This window comes from Balaenoptera acutorostrata, chromosome 17 (assembly GCF_949987535.1).
Source record: "Balaenoptera acutorostrata chromosome 17, mBalAcu1.1, whole genome shotgun sequence".
NCBI lineage: Eukaryota > Metazoa > Chordata > Mammalia > Artiodactyla > Balaenopteridae > Balaenoptera > Balaenoptera acutorostrata.
In genome coordinates, this window is record NC_080080.1 from 33,300,923 (window position 1) to 33,312,365 (window position 11,443).

An 11,443-nucleotide genomic window follows, 5' to 3' on the forward strand; every position below is an offset into this window, starting at 1 on the left:
AACAAGTCACTCAATTTAGAAACAGATCTTTTTTTTCTTGCCTTCTCACCTGTCCTACCTGTTTTACACCAAAAATATCAAGGTAATGAAAGGTTTTTGCAAATAAATATTACTTTATAACTAAAAGATTTATTTTGAAAGAAATAGTACTTTGAAATAAAGTAATCCTTTAAGGTAAACATTTTTGCATCTTCTAAAATGACCTCAAATGAGCAACTCACAGATTTTTTGAAATCAATTGTCTAAAATCTATGCCAGTTTAAACCTAATCTTCACCCGTAAGCTTATACATTAAACTTGGCTACGTAAACATAATTTGTTTTGTCAGCTTATTTTAAATTGAGGTGACATTAAAATAACACGCAATTAACCATTTTAAAGTGTACAGTTCAGTGGCATTCAGTGCGTCCACAAGGCTGTGCCACCACTACCTCCCTCTAGTTTCAAAACTTTTTCATCACATCAGAAGAATATCCTGTACCTATTAAGTAAGCAGTCACTCCCCATTTCCCCATTGCCCCAATTTCTGGCAACTACCAAGCTGCTTTCTATCGCTTCAGATTCTAGATATTTCATAAAGAAATGGTGAAGTATTATGTATCTCACTTCAATTTGTAATTAATATTAATTCATTTATTTTAAGCATGAAATATCTGATAATATCTGTAACAATTCAGCCTCACACAAATGAAGAATTTGAATTTGCACACCACAATTTATTTTGTATTTTTAATGTCCTTCCTACTTTATACCACACTACTAACTTCAGGGCATTCCTTTTATGCAACGCTTCTAAAATAACAAGGTTGTAACAATGACATATAAAAGATAAAAGTTCAAAGTAAAACCTTTCATTTACAGAAAGTTTTAAAAAGACTATCGAGTTTCTAAGTAGATATAAAGGACACGTGCCTATTCTTCAGTGACTTATTCCCTTTAAATGGGAATATAAAATTGATATGTACAATATTTACAAGCTCATCACTAAAAGTGGAGTCAGAAAAATATTAAAACAAAGTAACTTAGGGAAACATTGCAACCATAAGTCAGCCACAGACCCTGAAGTAAAATAAAATATGTTTGTCAATAAGAATTAATGTGTTCCTATAGAAAGAAAGAATTCTGAGCCATTCCTCACTTTGAAAAGAGTTAAAGGCTATATCTTATTTTAGCACTCTATCAAAAAATTAGTCAAAGGCTGTAAATTAATTTTAAAATATTGAGAGAATTACAAAAGTAATCCTCCAAAGAAGAAAACTGCTAAATTATGTTAGAACACAAATTTTAAAAAGAATCAAAATAAGGGAGTGCTGACACTGAAAGGCTAATATACAGTCCAGGTGTCATAAACCTGAGCTCATACTAATTTTCTCACCAGCTACATTAATGGCACTTTCATAGTTATGCCCTGGAATAATAACAAGTAGCAGCACAATTCAAGCATGGAAAAGAAATAAATGGAATAATTTTTTTTAAGTCATCAAGAGCCTTGTGCACGAAAATAAATAACAATTTGCATTATACGTATATTATATATTTGAGAAAATATCAGTCTGTGAACTGACATAAATATATTAGGAAGGTCAGCTCACATAATATACAAATGATCTTTGTTATCAGGCATTAGTAACGTCATGATTTTGTAAGTGAGCTAAGGGCCCAGGTAAAATCTCACCAAAAGCAAAAATACCCAAAGGTAGAATAGAAGGATATAGGAATCATAATGTTGCCTTGTGACTTCCTAGAAGTTTCCTCGAAGGATGATATCTGTGGACAAATATTTTCCCAACCTCTACATCATTAGAGCAAACCAAAATTGTCTCCAGTTGGCAGAAATGGGGTTAAATGTAAAGGAAAATACTATATCCAAAAGGGTATCTTGCTTATGTCTTGCTGCATACAAAGAATGAACATAAAATTAAGTTTCATGAAGGTAAAATCCATGGCTATCTGTTCACTGTTGTATTCTCAGCTACTAGGATTATGACTGACCTGGGGAAAGATCTTAAAATACATTTCTTGAATTGATAATTGTAGCTTAATTTGGTAAAAATATTTTGGAGAAAAATTTTGGTAAAAGATTTCAAGAATCTTAAAACTTTTTTTTCTTTCATATTGTAATTTTACATCTGGAAAAGTTATCCTGACAAAGGAATTTTGTCCTAACAGTATATGCAAGATTTATATTCAAGGATTTCCATGGCATCATTATTTAAAATACTATAAATTAGAAACAAGCAAGATATCCTATAATAGCAAATTAAGTTAAAATGGAGTATTAAATAGCTATTAAAATCATTTTAGGAGGAATTTTTAAAGAAAAATGTTTAAAGGAAAAGTACACAATATATTACTAGTGAAAAAGCAAGTTTCAAAATAGTATACACAGATTTATTACAGTTTTGTTTAAAACTTTATATGCATGTGAATGATTATGTTTTAGAGGCAAGATTACAGGTGATTTTTATTTTTTATTTATTTATCTGTGCTTTCTAGATTTACCAAAACAAATATGTATTATATTTATAAACATTTTCTTGCTGGAACATACTCCTTCTGAGTCATAAAAAAATGATAAAATGGTACTCATTTTAAATTACAGTTATATGGATTTTAAACCAACATCACTTATAAATACAAATACCCAAACTTTTAAGTTTATATTTCCCCCAAATATTTAACAGTCTTACCTTTCTACCATATTCACTTTGAACCATGATGAAAAGTAGTTGAATTTGAAATCTGTCTAAATGCCTGCACTATCCTCCTCAATCTCCCCTCCTAGTCCAATTTCTAATACAGCCTTGGGATTTCAAAAGAAGCAACAAAGTGGTACCTACTTATTATGGAAGTCTAACTTCTGCTCCCTCATCCACCAACTAAAGCCAACTACACACACACACACACACACACACACAGACACAGATTTATTTATATACTGGCATCATCAGCCACCCAGAGCATTATTTATAGGTGGAATACTTAAAGGGAGCCACAATTAAAAATAAAAAAAGCTAAGATTTATAGCACTTTCTAAAATGGTGGAAGAAAATACACATATATTTGTAACCATAAATGACAACATCTGCGCTGTCAATATATGTAAGAGAATAAGTAAAAAGATGCTACTTATTGTGGAAAATGGAAAAAACACCACTGTCCTCAAATGAAAAAGTTCACTCTGTTTATGAAAGAGAAAGGAAAAGAAAGTAATAAAGAGAAGAAATTCATTTTAGTAAGACATTTACAATCTCCTAATAGTATCTCATCTTTCTTACATAGCTTTTGTTATTACCACTTTTGTGATCAAAGTAGTCCCAGAACAGACGTATCTAATGACTTCTACTAAGTTAATTCAGCTTATACTTCCTGTATCTCCATTTAATTAATGAAAATTCTTCAGAAAAATCAAACACTTCTCCTTCCTCCAGAAAATAAAAGGAGAAATTTTGTACCTGATTTAACAAAAAGCTAGAAATTACTCTTAAAATATCAGCCCAAGAATAGTTTAGTTTTTAACTATAACATTAACAATTATCCAAAATTCAACGTCTGAATTTTGAGAATCTAAATAGTTTTTAATAGTCATAAAATTTTAAGTTTAGTAACTCATCAGAATTAGTGTCAATATTAACCTATTTGTTTCTAAAATATAGGTGGATAAATTTTAATATTTTAAATTTTAGAAATTAATAAAATGTGAGAGCCTGAATTTGCAAAGCTCTTCTAATATGGGTATATGATGGTTAACTGAATTTTTAACTTTTATTATAAAATGTTCAAATTAGGGATCACTTAATATGAAATCTACCTGATACACTCAGTAATCTATTATATATGTCCCCATTTACTTAGTTGAGCAAAAATCATGACCTTGAATTTTGGAAAAATATTACTAAGGTGAAAAAGGTTTTAGATAGCATCACAAATTCTAATTCTCATTAAATTCCAGAAAATCTAACTCTAATAAAGAAAGCACTCTGATAGATAATTATAATTAAATTTAAATTAATTAAAATTACTAAGAATGAGAAAGTTGATAGTTAAAAGCACAATTATATTCTAAATAGAACTTGGTTTACAAAACAAATACCATCATATAGTAAAAACACTACTTGATATTCCAAAAAGAGAAATTAATCTAGTGATTACATACTGAAAGTTGTCCAGATAAGAACTGTGGAACATCCCTCAACATGCCAGGACTCATGGGAGACGTAACGGAAATAGAAGGACGATCCATTTTTTGAGATTCAAATGAGCTAGAACCTGAAATGGTAATTATACATAAAGAAGAATAACAATGGCTCTTCATTAGTATTTAATAATCTTTACCACATATCTTTTATTTTTAATGCCCACAAAATGCCATTATATACATCATTTTCTTAGCCACAATGTTCCAGATATACTTAGAGGGGTTTTTTAAAGCATAAGTGCAGCTTAGGGATTCTCTCAAGACCAAGGGTAAACCATCTTCTGTGCCAATTATAGTAGAGACAGACCTCAGAACTTAGTTACTTCATCTGTTGTGGGTACTAAACTCATATCTTACAATAACACACCAGGAAAAATTTAAAATAGAAACTTAGGGAGGAAAAACCAAAACCTAAATCAATAAAGCAACTCAAAGATGGTCTAAACTTGTAATGTTAAAACCGTAAATACTAGAATGCTAACTGTGAAAAGTTTTCAGGAAGTGATTTTTAACCATATCTGGAAGAATATAATAAATTAGATGGGCAAAAAGGAAGTGAGGGGCTATGAAAAAAAGATACAGAAGAGCAGAAGAAGCAGAACTTCAATACCCAGAAGTTATATGTATGAATTTATTTGTATGGAGGGGAAGGAACAAATTGGAAGTGAATAAAAATGGGGCGAATGAGATACTGACAGAATTAAATGCCTGGAATTCTGGGCTACAAATTTTGGCACTAATAAAATATCCATGCTAAACTTTTATGAGTAAGGTAATAAAAACTGCATTTGAGGAAGATGTCTTTACCATCTTTTTAAAGTGTAGACTGAATTGAGTGAGATGGAAAACAGTTAAGAACAAGTGGAATTCAATAAAATAATAACAGGAATGACTAGAAAATGGAATGGAAAGAAAGAATTGAGGCAATATTACAAAATTAGAAAATGAGGACTCAGAAACTAATTAGATATGAGAGATAAACGAAAAAGGGGGGAAAACATGAAGATTTCAAGTCCTGTAACCAGATATGGAGACAAGAAAGTCCCCTATGTTTCTGTCTTGTTCTCTGCACAGGACAGTGCTGATACTCCCTGGGCTGTAGAACACTGGAGAAGTCCTGTGTGTCAGGGAATGGCCGGAGAAGTTAATTTGGAACCTGTCACAGTGACCCTGTGACACCTCAGAGACATCCGAGGGGAAATGTAAAGCAGGTAACAGGATATGTGGATGGGACCAAATGTTGAGTAGATAATTAGTGTTAGAAATTAAACTGCAAAGTGTGTCCCTAATTGGAGGCCCAAATGGATAAAATTCGCTTCTAGCAAGAGTATAGTGTAAAATGAAAGGGGAAACTGCAAGCCTTGGGATCAGAAGTAATGGTGAAACCTTAAATAGTATTTAGAACTGGAAAGAATGCTGCCTTTATACTAGGAAATAAGCCAAGTTTTCTATATGCTAAGCTTCGAGTAACAGGAAGACACTTAGAACATATTCTTTAAACATCCAGGGATGAAGGGACAATGATAGATCATTTTGATAATGTAAACTTAGGAGTCATATGGCAATTAAAACCATATGAAAAGAAAAATTTACTGAGGAACTAAAAACAGAAGGTTAAGAATTGGGCCTTGGAGAAAGCTATTCTTCAACTTTTAAAGCATAAATTAATTTGAGAAAGGACCCTTGTCCTTACAGGAACAACTTTGGAATTGTAGCCGAGAGGCTTTTCAAATACCTATAAGATAAAGGATTCCACACTGCTCACACAATATCTGAGTGATATAACATAAGTGAATGAAAATTTTACCTACTTCATAGATCGCTGTGAAAACTAAGTGGGATAGTGTAGGTACAACATCTAGCACAGTTCCAGGCACTTATGATGATGATATTATTATATATAATAATTATTATCATTATGTTAGTACTTATAGTTTTATGTGATCACGATATTATTTTGGATAAAATGATTTAGCAACTAGCCAAAAGTACTAAATCAAATAGGTCATACAATCATATTTTAAAGTTTAGAGCTATGCCATTCCAAGAGGATTTCACCTCTCTGGTAAAGATTTTTTAAAATTTATACTCATAATTGTAATATAAATGTAAAAAAAAAATAACATCTATTTTAACAGTACATTCTCAATTGTTGTGTGTCTAGAGAATCCAACCACTTCTCACCACCTTCACTGCACCCACCATGGTCTAAATTACCATAATCTCACCAAATACTAAAATAGTCTTCTCACTGGTCTGTCTGCTTTCGCTCCATTTAATCTATTTTCAACATAGTAGCCTGATTTTAAAACATAAGTTTCTTCTCAAAAACATCCTATGTAGCTCTTGATTTCCCTTAGAGTAAAAGCCAAAGTCTTTACAGTGCCTTATAAAACCTATGCAGTTTGGCTTGCCATTACTTCCCTGTCCTCCTTCCTGCCATTCTTCCCCTTGCTCACTCTTGCAGCCACAACAGCCTTTTTGCTTTTTCTTAAATGCACCGTAGGCTTTCCTGCCTTAGAGACATTGAACCTCTGGTCCTTGTTCCTGGAGAGCTTTTCCCTCAGATCGCCACTCTTTCAAATCTTGCTCCAATCCTTCCTTCTCAATGTCTATCCTGATCAATGTATTTCAAACTGCAACCCTCCTCCCTCTCTTCTTTCACAACATGCCTTACTCTCAATCAATCAACAAACTTAATTCATTGGAAAAAATTCATTTGCTTAGTATCTGAAATAGTACTCAAACACAAGTAATAAAAAGTGTCTATATACTTAATGTTATTTTAACTTACATGTCTATTGTTCCATTACTACTCTGTTAAATCAGATCTATTACCCCATTTTCTCAAAATATAAATTAGAATACATGTAATTATTCACTAGGTTGTCCCAAGCATTCCCTTCATTTACTGAGGATTAGTTTACAAAGCAGTAAATTTTTAAATTAGGTGAAATTTGGGGAGGGGGTGAAATTTTGGGGAGTGATGATATGTTCATTATTTTTTATTATGATAATGGATTCACATGTATATCAAAGCTTACTTAATTGTGCACTTTAAATACATTCAGTTTATAGTAGTATACCTTAATAAGGTTATCTAAAAATACACAGTAGTTAAGACAGTGTGGTTTAAAAAAACCATCTTAAAATATATAGACTTTTGTACTTTTTTCCACAATAACATGAAGTAATACTAAATTTTCCATCTTTATATGACTGCATACTTGATAACAACACCATTATATTTCTTACTTTGTATTAATATATTAAAGACTTCATTTGACCCCTGATGATGAACTTTATTAATAACATTTTCTTCTAAAATAAATGAAACTTACTGGACTCCAGTTGTGCGTGTGTGCTATCAGGTATTCTAGGTATATCTCTGAAATGACAGAAAAAGAAAAAAATAAGAAATTGTTTCAACAAATAGTAGTAACTGCTATTTTGATCATTATCAAACTATATTATAACAGGACAATGTAAAATGGACAAAATTGTGTATCATAGCAGCGCTATATAAATAAGGAAAAAAATAAGTCATAGTGCTTTTTGCTAATAAAAGTGTTCTGGGCTAACCCTATTACTTAAAAGGAATTAAAACTCATATGCATTTAGAGCAGATTTGTAAAAATATATACTTTATTTCCTATGTGCTTCACTACACAATTATCCATTCTAAAAAATTTCTATATTCAACAGGGTAAGTTTTATAGATATATTTTAATTATATTCTACTCTTTTACCTGCTGTTGTTCAAATCAGAACATTGAAATTCAAATAAAATATCACCAAAAGTTAAAATATTCAGATTGTCATTGAAATTTTTTAAACATAATAATTCTACTGAGAAAAATGCAAACATGTTTCTTATTGGACTTAACATAATTACCTTGTAACTGCATTTACACCAAAAGTATGTACATTTTTGTCTGAGATTTGCCAGGAGGGGTATATATTAATGGTTAAGCTCATTCAAAAAACTGCATCTTTAAGACATTAAACAAAAATATGATTACAGCATCCTTTAACACCAAGAAATATATTTGATTAATACCTTAAGCTGATACAGTACAGTTTTACCACATTACAAAACTATGAAAAGACAAAATATAAAATAGATGTAATTTCATGTGACAGATTGGAACATAGTACAACGAATTATATTTATCGCCAACTTAAAAAGTCAATGAGTAATTGACATTTGCTTATTTTTTATGTTATCTTAAAGATGTTGTTTTTCCTTAAACGGTTGCCACCATCTAGGTAGGAATAGAATGCCCTTAAGCCCTCTCTTTTTTTATATGAAATCTCCATTTTGGAAAAAATATATAAAATTCATAAAATATAGTTGATTCTCATATTTACAATGTAGAGAACCATAGCTTATGAAACTTCTTTTGAAAGTAATTGTTACTATAGTCCCCTGCCACTAATCCTTTTATCCATTTCCTGAGCTACTAAGATAATAAAAATAATAACCTAAATATCCCTTCTTTTGTAATTAACTGTATATTCTAGCATGATCAGATAAAAAGATGTCATGATTTTTGGTGAGGTATTTTTAGTAAAGGAGAAAAAAGCATTTGTCCTCAAAATAATTTAGTTTTATAAAGCAATCAGACATTATTGGATTGCACATTACAAATTATTTAATAGTACTCAACTTTATACATGTATAAAGTATTCAAACCAACTCACCCAATAGGCCTTGAAACAACAAGCTCCACTTGTGGTTCAGGTTTGGATTCCAGGATGATGTTATATACTTCTTCAAACGTGGCTCCTTGCAATAGTCTTCCATTCCATTCTAATACTTCATCACCTACAGTGTGTGTCAGTAATGATAATCTTAGAAAGAAAAACTAATCCCATAAAATGCACTCGAAACAAAAGCAGTCTCAAACTGCGATTAATTTTGTAGAACAAAATCACCTTTATGGAATAAGAAACATACTGAGAACAGCTCCAGTGGCATAAAATTTGATGACCAGCATGATTAGTGTATTTCACACAAAAGGACAAGGAAGGGTCAGAGGAAAAGATTACATAAAAGTTGTATCTGTGATTTCTAGAATTTTCTCAATGGTGTCTTGTCCCTGAATAGTTGTTAGTTGTTTTCCTTGCAAGGGGAAGAAAGCTGGGAACAACCTATGTCTCCAACTTGGTGACATCACTCTTGTCTCTGTGATTTCTCAATACAAATTCCAATTCTAGAAACTATTAAGATAAGCTGCCTCTTTGAAAATTTTATAACTCTGTATTCTAGGATTCTCAATATACATGCAGCTGAGCACCTTGTCTAAACTCTTTTCTAAAAAGCTTAATACTAAGCATCTAACTGAATTCTCTCCAAGGCACTCAAGGATCTCTTCAATAGTATCCATTATCAAAGAGATAAGGAGTGACACATTTCAGGAAATATGTATTTATCCATGAAGTTTGTTTCCTAAATTATATTGGAAGTTCTTCAAAAGAAATAGGAAGGCTTATGGGAAACAAATTAGGTTAATCTAATCCTAGATACAGACTAGGAATATCCATCAGCAAAAAAATAAGATCAGTAAATATAAAAATATTTTTATCTAATGTGACTCAAGAACTAGTAGTTATAACTTTCCATTAATGAATAAAGATTAATATAAGTTAAATGAACTTTTTATTACCGGTGAAGTCACTTCTAAATGAGGATAACTTTTTCATAACTACTCAAGTTTAACAGTTTAAATGTAAATAATCAAAGATTGAAACTTACCTGGTCTAAGATGTCCTACAGTATCAGCTAAACTTCCTTTTTTAACTTTGGTAATAAATGCACAGAGCCGACCTGATTCAGTCATCTTTCCTCCTACAACCTGTTTAAAAGAAGAAAATGTTAAAACAAGCATATTGTTCAAATGAACACAGCTGAAGATTCAAGTAAAAAATAACTAGACAATTTGCAGGTTTTGAAACTATAGTTTAATATGCTAAAAATAATTTTTAAATAATATAGTGTTACTAATAGGAACTGACTACATGCCCCAAGTGTGGACTCTACATATTCCAAATGTTTAACAATTTAATCAATTATTTGTTGAAAATGTTTCATACCTTAGAAACAACTTAACGATTTATAATTTTTGCCTTTATTACAGAATTCTTACTTTTGTCATTTCTAAAAACTTATTACAGTACTACATAATTATATTAACATTTCTAGTTATAGATGTCAAATGTCATAATATATATTTTGTTACTTTTACTATAATTATCATATCTTCTAAAAATTTTATTAGTTGGTAATATTTGGGCATATTGATAACGTGCATGATGATCATGATGATTCATTTTTCCTGAGAAAGTTACAAAATATACTTAATCTCATCAGAATTAATGTAAACCTTAGATCATCTGCATCCCAATTTTTCTGTTTTTACCTTTCTATTAATACATGTCTTTCAGAAAAAGAAAAAACAAAGGTTGGCAATAATGCTGTGAAGTCATATGTGTAGCTATAAGACTGGCCTCTTAAAAATTAATGCTCTGATTCTCATTAACTACCATTCAATCAATAAATCAACTTTATAGCAAGTTAAGCAAATAATAGTAACCAACTTCATTGACTAGAATAGTTTTTTTCCTCTTCTAAATTGACTGAACAACACAGAATTCAAAAATCATTGATTTATCTTATTCCGTGTATTTAGTCCCCAGTTGCAGTGAATTACACTCAGTTGCAGTTCAGTTAATATTAACTCATTATTCTTATGTTTGGTTCTGAAAATTATATATATAGATATTATGGGCTGAAATCCCTGTGTTAATATTTTTAAAGTTTCTTGGCTTGATAAACTTTAATAATAATAATTATACTGATTATATTATTATTGAAATCTCAGAGTGCCAGGCACTGTACTAAATGTTTGTATACTGCTTTATTTAGTCTTATTAGATAATAATTCAGTAAGTATTATTATCTCCATTGCACAGATGAGGAGTCTGAGGCTGAGAGGTTTAGTTACCTAACGTTATGTAGCTAGTAAATGCTATAACTAGAAATCAAGCCAAGACTTTTCAACCTCTATACTACACTGCTCTAACAGTATACTGGGCAGATCTGGATTTAATTCTCACCTTCATCACCATCTTTAAGACCATGGGCAAGTTACGACACCTCTCTAAGCTTATTTCTTATCTGTTGTGAGTGTTAATAAAATGATAGATATAAAGTGCTCAGATGAGTGCCAACTGCATGGCAAC

At 30.9% G+C, this 11,443-nt stretch overlaps 1 protein-coding gene across 14 annotated transcripts in view; it reads right to left on the minus strand.

The window, feature by feature from the left end:
• Nucleotides 1-11,443, minus strand: part of RIMS2 (regulating synaptic membrane exocytosis 2) — a 605,377-nt gene that overhangs the window by 271,311 nt on the left and 322,623 nt on the right. For all 14 annotated transcript variants that reach the window (XM_057531989.1, XM_057531993.1, XM_057531987.1 and 11 more), the window contains 4 exons: nucleotides 9,957-10,056; nucleotides 8,903-9,026; nucleotides 7,540-7,586; nucleotides 4,157-4,269 (listed from right to left, as the gene is read on the minus strand). In XM_057531989.1, the coding sequence (XP_057387972.1) occupies nucleotides 4,157-4,269; nucleotides 7,540-7,586; nucleotides 8,903-9,026; nucleotides 9,957-10,056 (384 nt within the window). The remainder of the gene's footprint in view (nucleotides 1-4,156; nucleotides 4,270-7,539; nucleotides 7,587-8,902; nucleotides 9,027-9,956; nucleotides 10,057-11,443) is intronic.